Source organism: Nycticebus coucang, chromosome 18 (assembly GCF_027406575.1).
Source record: "Nycticebus coucang isolate mNycCou1 chromosome 18, mNycCou1.pri, whole genome shotgun sequence".
Lineage (NCBI taxonomy): Eukaryota > Metazoa > Chordata > Mammalia > Primates > Lorisidae > Nycticebus > Nycticebus coucang.
Window position 1 is genome coordinate 40,264,191 of NC_069797.1, and position 20,492 is coordinate 40,284,682.

Genomic DNA, 20,492 nt, shown 5'->3' on the forward strand with positions numbered 1-20,492 from the left:
CCTGGGGTCACTGATTCAACAAACTGCCGGTACGTCCCTCAGCTGCCTCATCGCCACAAGGCTATCTCCACCGCCCCCACCCCGAGGCCCTTCTGAGGTTCCATTCCAAGATCACTGCACAGTGGTTGGCGCCAAAATGAACAAAGTCAGGAATACAGGGCACTCCCTGTGTAGGTCGAGCGCCCTGCGATGTGGCTTCCCTGTTCCCACACCAGGGACCGGGGCTAGGATGGAGGACGCGGAGGGGGCCTAGGGCACCAGGCAAAAGGTGGTGGGGCAGGACCGGGGAGCAGGGGAGATGGGAGAATTTCACATCGCGGACGGGAGGAGGGGACGCGAGGGGAGGCTCCGCCAGGGGGAGGAGCCGCCTCCCGCGCCCCGCTGTCGGGGCTACCTCCGGTCCCGGCTGGGCTATAAAACCCTGGTCCGCACGCTCGCGACACCCCTGGTGGCCTCCTGGGCGCGGGACCCCCGACTCCGCGGCGTCTTTGCTGGCCCGCGATGTGGCTGCTGCTTGCGCTCCTGGTCCTCGCCGCGGCCCGGGCCTCGGTCGCTGCAGGTGAGCGCCCTGGAGTGGCCGCAGGTGCTCCGCGGGCCCCCCCCCTGCGCCCCCAGCCCCTGCCCCCGCCGAGGCTCCGGCGCGGGCGGCGGGTGCGCGGGAGCTGCGCTGGGGCCCCCGGCTCGCGTGTGCGCGGACAGCAGCGACGGTGCGGGAGTCGGGGCCGCGCGAGAGCCAGTGTGCGCACACGCGTGTCCTCGGCGGGCGGGCGGGATGTGCACGCGTGTGCGCGGCTGGGGCGTGTGCGGGTGGCCAGGCATCCCTGGCTGGACGGGTGTGAGGCTGCGATAAGGATGCGGCTCTGACCCGCCTCGACGCACGCCTTCTTTTCTCACCCCGGTACTCCCCAGTCTGTCTGCGGGTCTGTGCCGCCGGGGCTCAGCGCCAGGTGACGGCCCTGGCACGGGACCAGAGCAGCGAACTGAGTGTGGCGAGGTCCTGTCATTCCCTCTTCCCACCCGGGGTTCCTTGCCCCCCAGGACTGCAAGCTGAGGTCGTCTTCCCCGTCCCCAGCACTGGACTGGGAGCCTGGCGGGGGGCACCTGCAGACCCGAGGTCCCGGTGGAGCCGGTCTTTCCGGACGGGGTGATTTTCGTTTAAAGATTAATGTTGAGGCCGAGCTCTTAATTATTCGTCTAGGTGGGAGGCGACAGGGGAGGCGTGTTAATGTTTGATAAGGAGCTAAAAGGCCTTCAAGCCGTTGGGGAGAGGGATCCAGAGGTGCCTTCTCTGCGACCCCCGCACCCCTTCACAGGAAGACCCCCGTCTGCCGGTTTCCAGCCCGGTTACCTCTCGAGTTGTTTCTGGGGTGCACCCGGCCAAACCTCCTCTCCAAAGTGAGGTGCGCTGCCCTTGGTGTCCTGGAGGGGTGAAGGTGCCCTTAGCAGCAGAGAGGGAGAGAGTGTGCTGTTTGCCGGGAGGGACTTAGCTGGTCAGCTGGGAGAATGAGGGGGCATCTTGTGGCACTCTTCCAGGGGAGAAGGAAAGAGAGAAGGCAGAAAGTGAAAAATATTATTTGTAGGGTTGGACGTTCGAAACCTGGTAAGCAGCTAGACCTGGTAGAAACAGCAGAAAGAGAGATGCTTTGCAGTTAACCTGGGTGCTTTATAGCTGTGTGGCCTTGTGGGAGTCACTTATTTACAAGACAGGAATAGTAATTCTGACTTCAGGTGTTTAAAGGATGGGAATAACAGTGAGTGTGTTTAGTGGCACGTGCCCAGTGCTCCACACAGATGGTTATGAGGCTCTGCCACTGACCTGGAGTCCACTCTTGCTGACCTCATCACACAAGCTGTGCTCCCCTTTGGTGTCAGGTTCTCTGTCTGGGACCTGCCTTTCTCCACCCACTCATACCAGGGCCACTTAAAGCTGGAGATCAGCAGGTTGCTCATGGAAATACCCAGGCATCTCCTCCCTTTGAGAGGGGGAGGAGAGAGGCTGTTTAGCCCTGGACCCCTGGCCAGGAGTTGCTGAGACTTTGCCCAGGACACTCTTGAGTTTTGCTGAGCTGTTTTTCAGGATTACTCCCCTTCCCTTAGAGTAGGAGGGTGGGGTGAGCAAGGTCCACTAGAGAGGGCTTCTTCAGTCATCTCTAAAGAAGAGAGGTGGGTGGTAGGTAAGTCAGGAGTATGGGGCCAGGGCTGGTAATGGTTTTCAGGTGCCTAACCCCCATCTCTGGACGGGCCAATGGCCTGGGTAGGACCTGGAGCTAAGAGCCAGAAGCTATAAGTAGCTCCTTTCTTTCCTAGGCCATCTTGGAAGTGGCCTGAGATGGTGGGCTGGTAATTACCTGCAGGGATGCCCCTCTCATGAGCCTGAGCTGATTGGTGCTCCTGCCACCTCTTGACCGAAGGCCAGCACCCCCACCCTCACTCCACAGACACAGACCTGCCCCCTGGCCTTGGCCTCATCACCACTGTTTTCCTGGCTCTTGCTTCCTGAAGAAGGTAGTTACAAGAGCATTCAGTCAAGCGGGTCAAAAGTCTCTATGATTAAGACAGTGGATCAGAGGTTACCACTACAAACCCAGGAGCTGTAGCCAGAGCCAAGGAAGAGCAAATTCCTAGGAAAAGTTAAGCCTGGACCAGATGGGCCCCCAGGGAGGTTGTGGAAGGCTCACCAGAGGGCCCCGCCCTTCATTGCTGGCTCCAGAGGTCTCTTGGCCAGCTTCTGCCTTTGGGACTTCTAAGGGGTGGGGAATTGACCTCAAATTCATGATCTTCTCCAACGCTAGTGCTGGGCATTTGACAGCAATGCCTTCTGTCTGAGGAAGAAGATGAGGCTCAGAAAAGTTAACCCAGTCTTTGTAGAGTCAGAGCTGGAAGGCAGGGGGATGTTCTCCAGCTTCTGAGCTCTGCCCACCTGCAGGAAGGGGCTTGGGTGGGAAACAACAACCACCCTTTGCAGGGTTGACCCATGGGTGGAATTCCCAGGGGCACAAAGCCCTGTGTGGGGCATAGGACTGACTGTCATGGGAAAAACCTTGCATCCCTGAAACATGCTATGGCAGCAGGGTAGGAGAAACATTGCTCTAGAGCTGGGAAACCAAAAACCCAAAGTGGTCTCTGGGGTAAGAGAAGGGGTGACAGTTTCTCATAAATGCTCACCCTCCTGTCCTGGAGGCCTTTCCCGCACCTCTCCTGAGAGCCTGATCTTCTCATGGCTCCCTCCCAACCCTGTCCCCATTCCAGGGACCACTACCCTGGCCCAGACCCAAGAGGAAGCCCAGTCAGAAGAAAGTGGGGAATGTGCTCCGAGGTCTTAGCTTAGCTTGATTGGGAGCCGTGCTTTTCTTAGGAATTCGCTCATTCCTGAGTTCTTTCCAACTCACTTCATTTGTCTCCTCTTTCTGGCCCTCCTTGGCTTTGGCCATCTGCTCACTGACAGGAGGCCATCAGAGGGAGGGAGGCAGGGGAAGGGAAGGGAAGGACTGCCAGTGGGATTTTTAAAAGTGCCAGGCTGCCTGGAAGCTCCGTGCATCCCTCATTTAATCTTCCCCACAGCCCTATGAGGTGGGTATGTCGGTCCCATTTTAGAGATGTTACAACCGAGGCTCAGAGAGATTAAAGGCCTTGCCCTCAAACCCACTCAAGTCCCCTAAGTGTCTGGGCCAGAAATTCTAGCTCTGGATGAAATGCTCTGTTCATTCTGCTGGTGCTGCCTTTTTTTGTTTGTTTGTTTGCTTTGTTTTTTTGCCTTTTCTTTTTCTTTTTTTTTTTTAGACAGTCTCACTATGTCGCGCTTGGTAGAGTGCTGTGGCATCACAGCTCACAGCAACCTCAAACTCTTGGGCTTAAGCAATTCTCTTGCCTCAGCGTCCCTAGTAGCTGGGACTACAGGCGCCCACCACAACACCTGGCTAATTTTTTGTTGCAGTTGTCATTGTTGCAGCCCCAGGTCATGTTCAAACCCGCCACTGTCAGTGCATGTGGCTGGCGCCTTAACGACTATGCTACGGGTGCAGCGCCTGCCTTTTCAAAAATGTAATGGACTCTATTTTTAGAGAAATTTTATGTTTACAGAAATCTTGAGCAGAAAGCACAGAGGAAGGTTCCCCTATGCCCTCTCTGCCCCTACACACAGCTTCCCCCATTATTAACATCTTGCATTAGTGCCACACTTGTGGGCAGCCTCCTTTCAGAGATGCTGGGCTCTACTGTCCTGCGGCAGAGCCAAGATTAGAACCCTGAGTCTGTAGTGGTGGGGCAGGGGAAAGGCCTGGCTGTTTTCCTGACTGTGGAGCTATGAAGGTTTAGGTAGGGCGTTCTGGGGAGGGGCCAGCCTAATATGCTCCAGCAACTCAGATCTGCCAGGAAAGCTGCCAAGCTGGACCTAACTCTGTGGTCCTGGGAGGGGAGGCTGGGCCATAATGCTCCCCTTCCCCTCTCCCCAAAGCCTTCCTTCCTGGTCTGGGATGAGGGATGGAAGCAGGGAGGGGGAGGCTGATGACCAGGCTAGCCCATGTTGGAGGGGTCCCCTGGAAGGCTGGTGGCTGCTTTGCTCAGCCCTTCTGAGGAAGCCTCTCATTAGGCAAGCTGACCAGCTGATCAGCTCATGGGTTGTTTTCTTATTAACTATCCTAAGTCCCACACCCTAGGGATACCCTTTCCCAACCCAAGGGAGGGCTCCAAGCCAGGGCTATGCCAGCCCCTGATTCACTGCATACATGTGCTCACAGAGATGCCTGTGCACACAGACATGCAGACACACTGACATGTGGTCTCACGGCCTTGTTCTCTTCCTCCAGAATCACACTGGTGCTACGAGATTCAAGCCAAAGCCCCCAACCAACACTGCTTGGGTGAGTACAGGCAGTCTCGGGGACTGGCCTTTCTTCATGGTGGGAACCATCCAGGAGGACACCCAGGAGCGTGGGAGGCATGAAGGATGATGGTAGTCCCCAAGTCAGAGATCTGGGAACAGGGAACATAGAGTGACTTGGGTTTTCACCAGCATCTCCTGTCACCAAAATGGTGATTTCCCTGTGGAGTAAATCAGCAGCGGCTTTAAAAGGGGGAAGACATTTTGTTATTTCTCTTAGCAAAATGGAGAGTTGTTTCTATTCCAAGGACAGCCCTTACAGGTGGAGCTGAGAGATGCTGCTTCACATTTTCATTCAAATGCAGACCAATTTCCCTACAGTCTGCTTTCTCCCTGCCTCTGAGTTTTGGGGACTGGGCAGTGCCACCCCAGTCTTGACCCCTGACCACCTGGGGGTTGGCATTACCAGGGTGCATGGCTCCTCCATGGTTACTCCCCTGTTTCCATTCGTCAGGAAGAGAAACGTCAGTGTCCGCTACAGTTTCCACAGCTCTGTCCCATTCACCCCTAAACTTCATAGCATCCCTGGAAAGCCGGCGATCATTGTGGTCCCCATTTTGCAGTTGAGAAAATCAGGGCTCAGAGAGGTTTCCCGTGCACACCATCACCTCATTGTCCATTCCCCAGACCTCACAGCCACCAAATGGCAGCCCTGCTTCCACGCTGTTCCACATCATTGCCAGACTCACTGGCTTTGCATGTGTGTGTCTGTGGAGGAGGGACGAGGAAGGGCAGGGGGAGGAAGAGGAGGAGGGAGAGGAGGGGGAGCCAGAAAGGGCAGGGAGGCGGAGGAGGAGGAAGAGGAGAAGGAAGGCCCCGGGAGGGTGAAGACAGAGTTCTGAGTGGAGTATCCCTGAGTACAGCCTCCAGCATCCCAAGACCTTGCTGAGTGTGAGCTGGCTGTCTGGGGCTGACTTTAGGGGGATGGAGGAGGCTCTCCTGACTCTGAGGCCATCCTCCTTCCCTGCTCAGGGCCAAGTAACTGGACTGGAAGTTGCCAGAAGAACCGCCAGTCCCCCATCAACATCGTTACCCACAAGGCGAAGGAGGACCAAAACCTGGGTCACTTCCTCTTCTCTGGCTATGATAAGAAGCAAAAACGGACCGTGCAAAACAATGGACACTCAGGTGGGCTAGAGGACACCTGGGTAGGCATGGGCACCTTGAGTTCCCCAACACACCAGGCCTAGGTCCACCTTTGTCCTGAGGAGGGGCTGGAAACGCCAGTGATTTCAATACTTCCATCAGACCAGTCTCGGGGGTGGGGGAGGGGAAACATTCCCGGATGAAGGAATGGCATGTGCAAAGGCACAGCGGGGTGGAGCTGCGAGCTCAACTGTTCTGTGTGGATGGAGGACAGAGAGTGAAGGAAGGCCTGGGTCCAGCTGGGCTGGGACCCAGGGGCAGGCCACCCAGGGTGACGAGTTCCCACATTACTCCAAGGACATCAGGGCACCACAGAGTTAGAGCAGAGGAGGGACCAGGGTAGGGTTGTGGTTTGGGGCCTTGGGCACTGTACAGGAGAGGGGAGGCAGGCAGGGAAGGGGCCTAGGAAAGGCTGGGGTAGCCCAGGAAGGGTGGGAGCTGGGATGGGGGGCTGGGAGAAGCTCCGGGGAAGCTGGTTTGAGTACCTGTCCCCTCCTGTGCCCCAGTGATGGTGTCGCTGGAGAAGGAGATCACAATTACTGGAGGAGGGCTGCCTACCCAGTACCAGGCCACGCAGTTGCACCTGCACTGGTCCAGTCGGATGAATAATGGCTCAGAGCACAGCATTGATGGGGAGCATTTTGCCATGGAGGTGAGGGCCCCTCTGGATCAGTGTCCTGGCTGGACTCCCGGTGTGTACACACCTTGGGCGAGGAGACTGTTCCAGCCCCCTCACAGGACCTCTCCATCCCTCCCATCTCCTACCAGATGCACATCGTACATACGAAAGTGACAGGGACATCCAGGAATACAAAAGAGGCCCAGAACACTGGAGATGACATCGCGGTGTTGGCCTTCCTGGTGAAGGTAAGACTCCCACCATCCAACTCTTGGGGAACAGGGTCCAGAGACCTCAGGCAAGTCAGGAGGGGGCTGGAGAAGCTTTGATTTCCCCTCAGTGACTTGTACGCCCCTTGGCCAGGTGAGGAGCCCAGAGCCTTGATCCCAGAAGCTGCCTCCCCACCCTCCCCAACCCCACATCAGGAGAACAAACTGGCTGTGACAATCAGCTCCCCACAGACCTTCTCAAAGCCCCTCCCCACCCGTTCCAGGATGGACCTAACATGAATGATGGCTTCCGGCCGCTGGTGGAGGCGCTGTCTCATATCCCCAAACCCAGTGAGTTGGGATGAGGAAGAGGCCGCAGTGTGATGAGGGGGCGTCTCCCCACAAAGAAAGGGGCAAGGGTAGGGGGGCAGCTGGGCTCTTGGAAGTAGCAGTGTGAGGGTCTTATACCACTCCTTACCCCACCCCACTGACAGCATCCTCTGTCCCTCTACCCCAGACATGAATACCGTAATGGGAGAGTTCAGACTGTTGGACATGCTCCCCAAGGAGGAGAAATTGAGGCATTACTTCCGCTACCAGGGCTCACTCACCACACCAAACTGCGACGAGACGGTTGTCTGGACTGTGTTCCAGGAGCCCATTGAGCTCCACAAAGACCAGGTGTGCAGGGCCTGGGGCAGGTTGCAGCCCCCACTGCCTGGCTCCCCAAACATCATCCCTCTGGGGCCCCAAGAGGTCCCGGTTGTGGGCGGGGAGTCCCAGGGAGCTGAAGTCCATTGGTTCTATCCACAGACATTCAGGGCAGGCTGACAGAAAAGTGAGGGCTGTTTCTCTGGGGGCTGAGGTTGTTAGCATGTGGGTAGGCGTTTGGACAGGAGGTGCTCAGAGGCAGTAGAAAGTATTTCCTTCGCTCAGCAAATGGTACTCGAGCTTCTACAGTATACTAGGCGTGGGGGAAACGGCAGTAATTCCAAAGGGCCAAAATCCCTGCCCCGTGCACTTTCATTTCACAGCTGTGATTCTCGAAGTGTGGTCACTGGGCCAGTGGTGTCAACATCATCACCCGTGGGAATTTACTAGAAATGCAAATCCTCAGGCCTAACCCCAGAACTACTGAATCAGAAACTCCGGGGGTGGGACTCAAGCTTCTGGGGCCCAACAAGCCCGCTGAGGCTGATGTACTGTAGCAACAGTGACAATAGTAGCAGTCATCATGGGCCCACCGCACTGCGAGTTAAGGGAAACCCAGGGAAATTTGGGCTCACCATACAAGCACTTCACGCCCCTTATTCCCGTCATCTTCATATCGGCCTTCGGGGGGCGCTACAGAGCCCCTCTGGCCTGAGCGTCTCCTGCTGCACTGCTGAGCCTCTGCCTTCTGCAGATCCTGGCGTTCTCCCAGAAGCTGTGGTACGACGCAGAAGAAAGAATAGAGATGACAGACAATGTCCGGCCCTTGCAGAGCCTCGGGCAGCGCACAGTGTTCAAGTCGTTCAAGTCGCGGGCCCCAGGCCAGCTGCTGCCCCTGCCTCTGCCTGCCCTGCTGGTCCCCACACTCACCTACCTGGCGGCTAGCTTTCTCCGGTGACCACTCACTCCTGCACATGGGACCTCTGGCCTCAGTCCTTAGAGGCTGGGGCTTCCTTCCGCTCCTTAGGTGTCCCAGGTTGGACTTTAGGCATGATTAAAATATGTGTGTATTTTTGGAGAAACCCTTCCCAAGTCTGTTTTTAGCTGTTGCCCGACTCTGTTCCCTTCAACTCACCCCTGCTCCAGGGCAGGAGTCTCAAGGCCTGGAGGTTTCTTCCAGGCAGGTACCACCAGGTCCCCACCCCCTGCCTTTGCAAATGCCTACACTCGGAATCTTGGAGCTCCAACACAATGAAAGCCAGAAGAACGCTAACCGCATCCAGTCTCTCCTTCCATAGTGGTGGAAACTGAGGTGCTGCTGGAAGAGGTCCCATACTGAGCCTATGGCACAGCCCTGTGCTTTCTTCTCTGTAGTCGGGGTGTGACGGGGGTTGTGTGTGGGTATAGCCCAGGCAAGTGGGCAACAGAGTTCGTTTGCTCAGCTTTTTCTTTTTCTTTTCATTTCTTTTTTCTTTTCTTTTTTTTTTTTGAGACAGAGTCTCACTTTGTTGCCCTCGGTAGAATGCCGAGGTGTGATAGCTCATAGCAATCTCAAACTCTTGGGTTCCAGTGATTCTCTTGCCTTAGTCTCCCAAGTAGCTGGGACTACAGGCACCTGCCAAAGCAATGCTATTTTTACAGGCAGGGTCTCGAACCTGTGAGCTCAGGCAACACCTGCCTCAGCCTCCCAGAGTGATAGGATTACAAACATGAGCTACTGTGCCCGGCCTGCTAAGCTATTTCTAGAACATCTATGTTCTAGGCACCCAGGGTGTGGCAAGGAATAAAACAGACAAAAATGGGCTTGGTGCCTGTGGCTCAAGTGGCTAAGGCACCAGCCACATACACCTGAGATGGTGGGTTCAAATCCAGCCCAGGCTCACCAAACAACCATGATGGCTGCAACCAAAAAATAGCCGGGCGTTGTGGCAGGCACCTGTAGTACCGGCTACTTGGGAGGCAGAGATAGGAGAATCACTTCAGCCCAGGAGTTGGAGGTTGCTGTGACCTGTGATGCCACGGCACTCTACCCAGGGTGACAGCTTGAGGCTCTATCTCAAAAAAAAAAAAAAAAAAAACAGACAAAGATGCCTGCCCTCCTGGAGTTCATGATCCAGAGGAGAGACGGACTATAAATAAAATAGACACATTGTCTAATGTATCAGAAAACAATAAGTGCAAGGAAGAAGGGGGTCAGGGAGGGAAGCTGCAGTTTACGTGGGCGGTCAGGGAAGGCTGTTGAAGGGGCATCCGGAAGACAGAAGGCAGCCATGTGGGGACAGCAAGTGTTTGCAGTGAAGGAACAGCAGGGAAGCCAGCCCAGAGTGCAGAGGGAGGGAAGGAGAGAGGGAGAGCTCAGGGAGGCAGTGGGCAGTGTTGGTCTGAGCAGAGAGAGGAGATGTAAGGGCTGTCAGGGGGAGCAGAACAAGGGACAGCTTGGAAGCCACTGCAGTCATCCAGGAGCAGAGTCTGTCATGGGTCAGCAATGAGATGTCAGAGGAGGAAGAGTCAAGGGTGAATTAAGGGTCTGGGTCTGAGCCCTCTGGACTGGCCTGGGATGGTTCCCACCTCCATCATGGTTATGTCTCCAGAGGTTTTTTTCCTTTCTGGGACTAGAAGAAGAAGTAAAGAGAGAAAAATTAGGAGGCTGCAGGAGGGGAAAGGAGGGGCCAGAGCCCCATGGAGAAAGGGAAAGAAGAATCCCCCCAGCCAGTCCCCCCCAAACCAGGTCAGGCTCCTGGCGCCAGGAAAGAGGGGCCCCAAGCTCTGAGACCTCACTGACCAGGGCAGTGCTGGGTTTTGAAGGGGTGTGAGCCTTGTGAAGCAGGGAAGAGAACAGCCTTGCTGGGTGAGGCAGACCCCAGCAGCCGGGGCTGGTGCCAAGGCCAAGGCCAAGGCCAGGGTCAGTTGCTGTGGCTTGGTGTGAGGGCAACCCCTCCAACAGGCTGGAGGTGGTGAGCTTCCCCGTGGGCAAGTATAGATGCCATGAGTGCACGTGGGGGGCTCCATCACCCACTTCTGGAAGGCTCACTGCCTATTAGTTAGAGGCAGTGACCTCTAAGCTTTCTCCTACCTCTTACCTCTGGATGAGGACCAACCAGCTAAGCCTGGAGAGGGAAAAAGGCTGTTCTCCCTCCCTCCCTCCCACCCATCCCTTCCCTCCTTCCTTCTGTGACCAAAAATAAGTACCCCCCTCCCTCCCCTGGTGACCACACAGCTTGGGGGGATGTTGGTACTGCGGTTGTCATGGCGACAGCAGGCAGCCTGTGTCAGCAGGGGGTGTGTGGACGCTGGACCTGTTCTTCAGTATAATTCCCATGCAGACTGCAGGGGAGCTAAGCTACCCCCCCCTCAAGGCTCGGGGCTCTGAGGGCAGAACTCCCCAACTACTGCCCCCTCCATTCCTGCCCTCAAGGCAAACTTCAGTGAATAATGTGGCAGCAGGACCAGAAAGTCCTGGCCTTTCCTCCCCTAGGCAGAAAAACATGACCTTCCCCTGGCCCCTGGCCCCATAGTAATAAACCTGATCAGCAGAAGCCAGATTGAGCACAGCTATGCAGTAGTGCCCAGGGCTTGGGTCACCTCCCCATGTCTGGCCTGTCGTCCCTGAGGCTAGAGCAGGTGCTGTAGCAAAGTCATTTCTGGCCAGCCTTCCCAGGAGTGGTCAGTTTGGCCCTCACACCCTAGAGCAGGGGTCCTCAAACTGTGGCCCACGGGCCACATGAGGCGGTATGAATTGTATTTGTTCCCGTTTTGTTTTTTACTTCAAAATAAGATATGTGCAGTATGCATAGGAATTTGTTCATATATATATATATTTTTTTAAACTATAGTCTGGCCCTCCAATGGTCTGAGGGACAGTGAATTGGCCCCCTGTTTAAAAAGTTTGAGGACGCCTGCCCTAGAGCCTGAGGCCGGTGCCATGCCTGTGTTGAGTGCCCAGGTTCTTGAAGAACTCCCTTTTGTGAGTGAATTCTCCCCCTCTCTGCTGCCCCACGCATCCCAGAAGGCCCTGCCCTGGAGAAATTGACTGTGAGTTCCTTGTGCCCAGCCAGGCCTGGCCCCTGAGACAGTTCTCTTAGAGGCTACCAACAACCTCCTTATTCACAGAAAGGACCTAGCCGGGACCCTCTCCTCACCCCTACTTTCATTCACCTCCACTGCCCATTGGTGCTGCATAACGTGTGCACATACACGTACAAACACACACACACGCACACGTGACACTTGTTTGCAGTTGGCCAGGCCTGGGGGAGGCTCACAGGCTTACAGTTTTGGCCACAACCTGACCTTTCTGAGAGCCACTGACTCGTTCACACAGGCTCACAGCACAGAACATGAACCACATTTGTTGATTGCCTCCTCTGTGCTGGTCATGGGCCTTGCTGTGATCCTCTCAGAGTGGCGGGGTTTCTTCTACTGCATGGATGGGGAAACTGAGGCATGGGGAGTGGGGAACCTGTCAGAACCTGCGGTTACTGCTCTGCACCAGCTCCCAAGGCCAGCTTTCTTCTTCAGCAGAGTCATCTCTGCAGACTGGGGTCTGCAGCACCCTGTCCTACCCTGTCTCTGCCAGTTGTCCTCTATCCCCAGTGGGCTGTCTCTCTGGTCCCCTGTTTAGATTTCGTGTCCGGGTGGGAGCCAGTGACTAAAAATACTCCCTGTGTGTTTAGATGATTCTTGGAAAATAAACTTCCCCATCTTGGCCCTCGGTTTGCACACTTGCTGGCCCTGCTTCCTGTGGCTCTGATCTGACAATGTGGGGGGAGCCGGGGGACAGTAGAAGGGTCTACAGGGGGCCCAAAGCCAGGGGGCGTGTGTGTGTGTGATTTTGTATTTGTACAGGCTGCCGTGTCACAAAGCTCCTGGGAAGCCTGTTCAGGAACCACATTGTGAATGGCGCCACCAGTGTGGTGTGACCCTGAAGCCCTAGGCTTATGCGTGTCTTGGGTGGGAAAAGGCAGGGGAGGGGGAGGCCCTGCTGGCACAGGGGCATGGCTCCCTGCCCTGGGCCTCGATTTATCCATCTGAAAAAGGGGCTAAGCATGGTCCTTTTATCTAGCTGGGCCCTGGCTGTCCTCAGGCGCCTGCTGGTGACCTGGAGAGGAAGGCCAGGCCTATCTCCGTGGTTAAGGCACTCCTCCTGCACCTCACATTACACACGTCCTAAGGGTTCTGTTTGTTTATCTGAGTAGGGACAAAGGCATCGCTTCCTCTAGGGACGAAGGACCTTGTTCCAGGGCCCAGGGAGGGGCTTCCTTTGAAGCAGAGCTTCAGGACAGACAAGTCACAAGCTGGTTCCTTCCGCAGAGCACGAGCCTCAGCTGAATCTGGACACGTGGAGGCTGCTCAGGTTGTTCCAAGAGTGTGGCTGAAAGGCCTGGAAGAACAGGAAGAGGGGCAGAGGAGCAGGACACAGGAAAGGCATAAGGGCACATTTTGGGAACCAGATTTGGTCTTTCTACAAGATTAGTCTTTCAACAAACACTGTTGTTTCCTCTGTGCCAGTTTGGCCCCTTCCTCTAAGACTCCCAATCAGAGGGCGGCTGCTCAGGCACACGAGGGCATGTATATGACACATGGGTCTGGAGAAGGCACAGACACACTGGAGCAGGGGCCCCGGAGTCACACAGACCTGGGATTGAACTCCCTTCTACTGCTGACCAGCTAGGTAATCTTGGTAATTTAATTCACTTTCTAAGCCTCAGTTTCCTCATCTATCAAATGGGAACAATGACAGTGTTCACTTCACAGCGTTGCTGTAAAGATGAAACAAGATGCCTAGTCAAGAGGGTATGGTATTCAGTAAAGTGTAGTTATTACTGATTCTTTTTACTAGCGAGGCCATTGAAGGAGGGGGTAAGACTACAGGTGGGGAGTGGGTCACTGGGAGGAGGCTGAGACTCTGGGGAATGACACTCTGACTCAGCTCTGCAGTAAGCAGCAGATGGGGGGTTCACGGCAGTTCTCTCCTGCCCAAGGGAGAAACCACAAGACCGCTGGTGAGGCCAACTGTCTGCTAAAGACACTTCGGGACTCCTTTGGCACTCTGTCCCAACCATACACATGCAGTGGGACAGTCCACTGATCTTGCCTAAGGTCACCCAGAACAACAGAGGGAGAGAAGGGGCCCAGTGAGGCCCGGGGTCCCAGTCTTGTTCTGTGGAGGTCAGGGTTGGAGTCCAGCAGAGCCCACATCCCTAGCCCCCAGGTCCTATTTGCTTTCCTGCCATAGGGACTGGTCGGGCAGGGAACCAGTTTCCCAGTTTCCTATCTCACTTTCCTCTACCCCTTCCCAAGGAGCCACAGGATTCCTGAGCGTGCCCTCTGCTGTGCCTGCCTTTCCATCCCTGGCTCTGTCCTGGCTGTCTGCCTAGAGGCCTGTCCCCATCTATACAAAATGCAGGATGCCCAGTTAAATTGGAATTTCAGATAAATAACAAATAAATATATTTTTTAGTGTATCCCCAAAAACACATGAGACATACTAAAACATTACTCGTGGTCTTTCTGAAATTTAAATTTAGCTGGCTGTCCTGTATTTTCATCTGCTAGGTGACCTACCTATGACCATTTCACCTACCTCAGGAAACTGAGGCCAAGAGAGATGGGTGGACAAGAGCAGGGACTTGGCTGCCTGAGCCTCACCTCCCTTTCCTCCTCTGGTCGCTGTCCCCTTCCTCCAGCTGGCTACACTGACCTTTCCAGGAACCAAGAATAGGGGTTTTCCCTCCTGAGTGATTCCAGTATTGGCGTTTCTGGGGGGGGGCAGCTGGGCGTATTTCAGAGAGGGTGTCAAGGCAGGTCCGTGTGCCCACGGATATCCTGCCCACAGCTTTCCAACACTTTGGGGGAGCCCAGAGCCAAGGAAACCTCATTCCTTATCCTTTGGTGTCTGCCTGACTCCCACTTGCCTGGCTGAGTTTTCCTGCCGCCCAGTTTTCCTGGCACCCCCAGCCACCCATCGTCCCAGCCACCTCTTGCAGAAAGGACCCATCTGCAGCACCTTGTGCCATCCCCAGATGGCCTGAGAAGGGGCCTGATGCCAGAGTTTTATTTACAAACTGAAGAAAGACTCAAGAAGCAAAGGACCTTGGGGCTGGAGCTCCCTATTCAAAGCATAGCCTGGAATGCAGGAAGGGTGGGATCCAGACATCAGCAGGGAGCTGAGCCCCCTGTCCAAATTACAAGTCTTTCTTCCCATTCCTTTCCCCTCGCATCCCCCGATCTAGCTCCCTATCTTTAGCTGTCATTATTTGCACGCCCACTACGATATGCCAGGCCCTCTGCAAGGTACTTCATGCTTGTTATCTCACCCACTCCCGACAGCAAGCTTTAGAACATAGTTCCCACTGCAGCAGCCTGTCGGGGACAGCAAGGATTTTTGCCTGTTTACTGCTGTAAGGGACACTGTGACATGCTGCTCAGTGGCCCCTACAGGGATTCATTTCAGCTGCCATCAGGGTGCAGGTGCTCCCCCAAGAATGGTTCCTCTTGGGGCGGCGCCTGTGGCTCAGTCGGTAAGGCACCGGCCCCATATATGGAGGGTGGCAGGTTCAAACCCAGCCCCAGCTGAACTGCAACCAAAAAAATAGCCGGGCGTTGTGGTGGGCGCCTGTAGTCCCAGCTGCTCGGGAGGCTGAGGCAAGAGAATCGCTTAAGCCCAGGAGTTGGAGGTTGCTGTGAGCTGTGTGAGGCCACGGCACTCTACCCAGGGCCATAAATTGAGACTCTGTCTCTACAAAAGAAAAAAAAAAGAATGGTTCCTCTTGTGACTTCCACACATCAGCCAAGCCTTAGCTTTAAAGTTGCCTCCTTTGTGAAGCCTTCCCTGATCCCTGCTGCCCTTCCCCACCCCTGGCAAAACTCCCTGAGGGAAGCGGTGGGGATCAAGTCTCAGCCATCAGAGTTTGGGAGTGCGCAAAGGTTGGCCACACAGTGGGGGGCAGGCAGCAAATGTTTGCAGGATGAATGAATAAAAGGACAAATGATAGCAAAGAAAGAACCACAGTCCCCATTCTAGGGCTGGGACTAAATATTTACCTTGCCCATTGGGCAATTCTGAGATAAGCTTGGTTTCCAGCTCTCTTTATGCCAGCTTTCCTTCAATGGCTGACACGATCAACCTGGTTTTGTTACAGTTTGAACAGCTGTTTCCACATGTGAGGTCTGTGTGTACTAGGTGCTTGATCCTCAGCTTCCGCTGTTCCCCAGGGAATCTTCATCCCAGTCCTTGAGCCCTAGGTGGCTTTCACCTCCATTCTGTGGGCCTGGTCTGTCTACAGTCTCCATGAGGCTGGGGTCAAATCGAGGTCCCCCTCTGGCATAAGCTCCAAGACAAGCCACAAGATTAAGCCACATTGGAAGCTGCGTGGTTTGTAACAGGAGAGATGTGCCCGGGTCTACTGCCTGGAAGTCACCTTTCTATGTGAGTAGGGGTGGGTGTGACAAACTGGATCCAGGTGAAGATTCAGAGACAGTGGAGGGGCAGCTCGGGGCTCAGCGTGGCACCTATCACTCTGCCTCTGGGAGTCACACTGGAGTCACGCAGAGAACGGACGTTGTACAGGAAAACAAAAGAGTGACTTCACCAAAACTCTAATATGTGGGGGATAAGCAGCTCTGGCTTGGGAACACTCTAGTAAGGGACCAAGGGGTGACTCTGGACCCTGGTGTCCAGTCTGTGAGGTGAAGCCTGGAAGAGGCAGCAGTGGAGATGTTGGAAGAGGGGAACTCAGACAACAGGGCAGTCCTGTCACATGGCAGCTGAAAGGACTAGTTTAAGAGCACATTCGAGAGCCCCTCTGGAGGCTGCCATCAATACTTAGAGGGAGAGTGGGACTTCTCTGGTGGGTCAGAGTGAGACCCAGTGAAACCTGAGTCATTGCAGTGAGTGACCTTTCATTGAGCACAAGGCTGCTGTGGCCAGGACAACACAGTGGCAAAGAAGCAGATTCACGGAGACACTACTGCTTGGAATTTGGTGATGCGTCAGGTACCGGGGCTGAAGCCGGCATCAATGCAAACACAATACCCGATGGAATGTTTCATCCAAGCCTTTGCAGGCCTGGTGCCGATGCCCCTCTTCCAGAGAGGGTATTTTCTGTGCAGTGTAGCGAGCCCTGGACTCCAACATTTCTTCTCAAGTCAGTTAAGGAGTTTGGATTTTTCTCCACCTTTACACTGGCTGTTTCCCTAGAGTCCAAATTAGGCATGATTGGCTTCTCTTTTCCTCTTTTTTGGACATATATCAGTGTTGGGTGGAGGCCCAGCATTCCCATTACCATCAAAGCGGACAGATGGGAAAATCGAAGTTGGGCTCATTAACCCAGGGGAAGAGACAATGGGCTACAGGACTGAACGGACGTAGGAGAGAAGCAGGCAGCTGGGGAGTCTGCCTGTTGTGTGATGGGCCTGCCACCATGGCCGGATGGACACGTGGAGTTTGGTTCAGAGCCCACGCTACCGGGGCGCGAACACCTGGAAATAAATGGTCAGACTCAATTGTTCTCTCTCCTTTCCCAGGAAAGGCCAGGAAGGAAAAGGCTCCAGTTTAAAAGAGGAGGCATTGTCCTCGGTGGGTAAATGTAGTCAGGTAGCTGGGTTTGGCCGGGGGCCGGGGAGCAGCACAGGAGTCTCATGGTGGCTGCCTTGCCAAGAGTAGTAGTAGTCTTTCCCGTCCCGCCTAACTACCACATCCCTGTGAACTCTCTGATAAGATACTATCTATCAGACACTCCAAAGTCCGGTTTGGGGATAAAGATCTTGCTTGATCCAACCCAGAGTCCCTTCTCTCTCCCTGCGTACCTTCATCTCCCCCTTCATCCCTCTGTCCACCCTACCAGAGGCAAGGAGAACAAACCTAGGACGTTGGTCTGTGTCAGTAGTCACAGTCACTGCATGGCCATTTGCAACAGAGACTTTCTCATCTTCCAGGAACAGGAGGAGGAGCTGCTTTCAGGACACTCTCTTCCCTTCCTTAAGTAATAACACTCCGCATTTGCACAAGTGTTACTGGTTGCAAAGGGTTTCACATTCGCTTTATCGGTGCTTAACAGAACACTCTAGGGCAGTGAGGGTCATGGTGACTCCCATTCTCCCCCAAAGATGAGGTCACTAAAGCTCAGGGTGATGCCGACTTGCAGGAGGTCCTAAGTGGTGCATCACCAGACCTCAGCTCTGGGGAAGTGGGGTGGTATAGGAGCAGTTTGATTGACCTGGGTTTGAATCCAGCTCAGAAACCTTCCACCTGTGTGACACTTTGGGCAAGGGACTTAACCTAACTGCTTCCTCTATAAAAAGGCCCATACACACCCCTTACAGATCCGTGGTTTGCTTTACGTAGTGGATGACTCAGGCATGGCACGGGGTCTGGCAGATAGAAGTCCAGTAAATGTCTAAGTGCCCTCTCCAGCTTTCCCTCCAGTCCCAAGCTCAAGACTGTCCTTTACGTCACGTCGTATACATTGATGAATGAGTAATAAACTCAGCCCTTTCCCTTTCCCCATCTCTGTCAAAGTGAGAGAACGTTTATTTGCAGCTCTAAGCTGCAGGGAGCTCTGCAAACAAGGAGTGGCAGCAGGAACTTTCTCCAGCTGGCACAAAAATTAAAGGACACAGGCCCTGGGGCTGGGTCCCTACAGATGCCCAGTCCTTAGGACAGAGGTCAGGCACCCCCCCCGACCTTCACCCTAGTTGGCTGGCTTTGCTCCCCTGTCCACTGTACTGAGAGAAGCATAATGGGCTTTGCAAATTATCCACCCTGTTGCTACGATGATTTCCAGCAGACTACGAACGCTGTCCTGGGAGTGCTACTAAGTGCGCTTGCTGGGGACAGTTTGCTGGGAGCTCCTCAGGCACTGCCGGAACACCATACAACTGACTTTCCGAACGCTTACAGGTGAAAGGTGCTTTGGCAGGTGGTGTACTCAGTCAGAGCCCACAGAGGCTGCTCAGGCAGCACCCCACCCCTCCCTCACTGCAACCTGAGTGGCTCCAACCTCTGTGCTTTAGCTATGGGTCCTTCAGGTAAAATGTAGTTTGAGGAAAGGGTCTGGGTGTCCCAGAATAAAAGCTGAAGACCTCTGACCTAATGCGACCTCATTACTCACACAGGGGACTGAGGCATGGAGGAGGCAAATGACCTGCCAAAGCCATACAATTCTCCAAGGTGCAGAGCAAACACCACCAACCGGACTTCTGGTCTATTTCTTTTCATGGCATCAACTAAGATGACTGCTCTAACTTGGGGTTACAGCAGACTAAAGGTGACCATAGGCATCCACATTCCATCCTGGGAGTCCCCCTTTCCCTGCCTGATCTGTAATCCCAGTGGGCACTGGGAGTTAGCCACCAGCAACGGAGGATCCTGCTGAACTCAAGGGTGGAAAGCCACCCATCGTATCAGCAGGGAAGCCTCACCCTCTCCCTTCCAAGTGCCCTTGGAGGCACATTCTCCTTCCTGGGCCACACTCAGCTATGATTGGGTTCTTCTCTCTGGCACGGCTTCTCCCTTTCCAAAACGCTTCCAGTTTTTCTCTTCCTCCTGCCTAAACCCTTTTTCCTTTCTCCTCCACTTACTTGGGTCTTCTCGGAGCCTGGAATCCATGTGTGAGTTCCTCTTGGGCTTCTGGTAAGATCTAAATCTCATTACCAAGTGAAATTCTAGCAAAAGTAGATTGTGTGCATGAAAAAGAGAAAGTGAAGATTAAAGCAAATGAACCGTATGTTATGCTGGTGCCTGTAGTCCCAGTTACTCAGGAGGCTGAGGCAAGATTGCTTAAGAGGATTGCTTGAGCCCAGGAGTTTGCTGTGAGCTGTATTTTTATTTATTTATTTATTTTAAAGACAGAGTCTCACTCTGTCACTCTCGGTAGAATGCTGTGGCATCACAGCTCACAGCTACCTCAAACTCTTGGGCTCAAGTAACCCTCCTGCCTCAGCCTCCCGAGTAGCTGGGACTACAGGTGCCCACCACACGCCTGGCTATTTTTAGAGACAGGGGCTTGCTCTCTTGCTCAGACTGGTCTTGAACTCCTGAGCTCAAGCAATCCACCCACCTTGGCCTCCCAGAGTGCCAGGTTACTGTGACCTGTGATGCCACGGCACTCTAGCCTGGGGCAACAGAGTAAAACTCAGTCCCAGAAAAAAAAAAAAAGAAACATATGTTTACAATAAAATGTTCTAAAATCAATTCATATGTGCTGCCACATGAAAATGTTTTGCAACCACACCAAAATACTTGACAATGTGAAACACTTTTAACTGGAGGAACTTGAAAAGCCTTCAGAACATGGTTCTGGTTCTTTTTTTTTGAGATAGGGTTTTATTATGTCACCCCTCGGCAGAGTGCCAAGGTGTCACAACTCACAGTACCCTCAAACTCTTGGGCATAAGCGATTCTCTTGCCTCAGCGTCCCAAGTAGCTGGGACTACAGGCACAGGACCACAACACCCGGCTATTTTTTATTGCAGTTGTCATTGTTGTTTAGCTGGACCGGGCTGGGTTTGAACCTGCCAGCCTCGATGTATGTGGGCTGGCGCTATAACCACTGTGCTACGGTTCTGGTCTTTTTGTTATCTCCCACTATGCTCCTCATGCACTTTTTTTTTTTTTTGCAGTTTTTGGCTCAGGCTGGGTTTGAGCCCGCCACCTCCGGTATTTGGGACCGGCGCCCTCCTCATGCACTTTTAACTCAGCACAAACAGGCCTTCATTGCCTCAGGAAGGTACCACCTGGATCCTCCTTCTGTTCCCTTGTCTTTTTAGACTGTTCTCCTCACCTATGACAACATAATCCTGATCTCTGCGGTGCTCCCCACTCCTCTTTTCCACTGAGTTTCCCCTACGTACCTTATCAACAGCTCATCTAGTGTCCTCAGTCAGCACTTTACCAGGGACAATGATGTCTAGGGAGCTTTTGGTTAATGACTATCACTCCTCCTGACACATGTGCATATTCACATCATCTTTCCCTAATTAGACTGGA

General features: G+C 54.1%; 1 protein-coding gene across 1 annotated transcript; it reads left to right on the forward strand.

The window, feature by feature from the left end:
- Positions 1–404: 404 nt before the first annotated feature.
- Positions 405–8,586, forward strand: CA4 (carbonic anhydrase 4). Its single transcript, XM_053570201.1, has 8 exons — positions 405–559; positions 4,806–4,859; positions 5,852–6,007; positions 6,532–6,677; positions 6,794–6,892; positions 7,138–7,204; positions 7,371–7,534; positions 8,259–8,586. The coding sequence occupies exons 1-8, from the start codon at positions 502–504 to the stop codon at positions 8,460–8,462; spliced, it is 948 nt and encodes a 315-aa protein (XP_053426176.1). The 5' UTR covers positions 405–501; the 3' UTR covers positions 8,463–8,586.
- Positions 8,587–20,492: the final 11,906 nt, after the last annotated feature.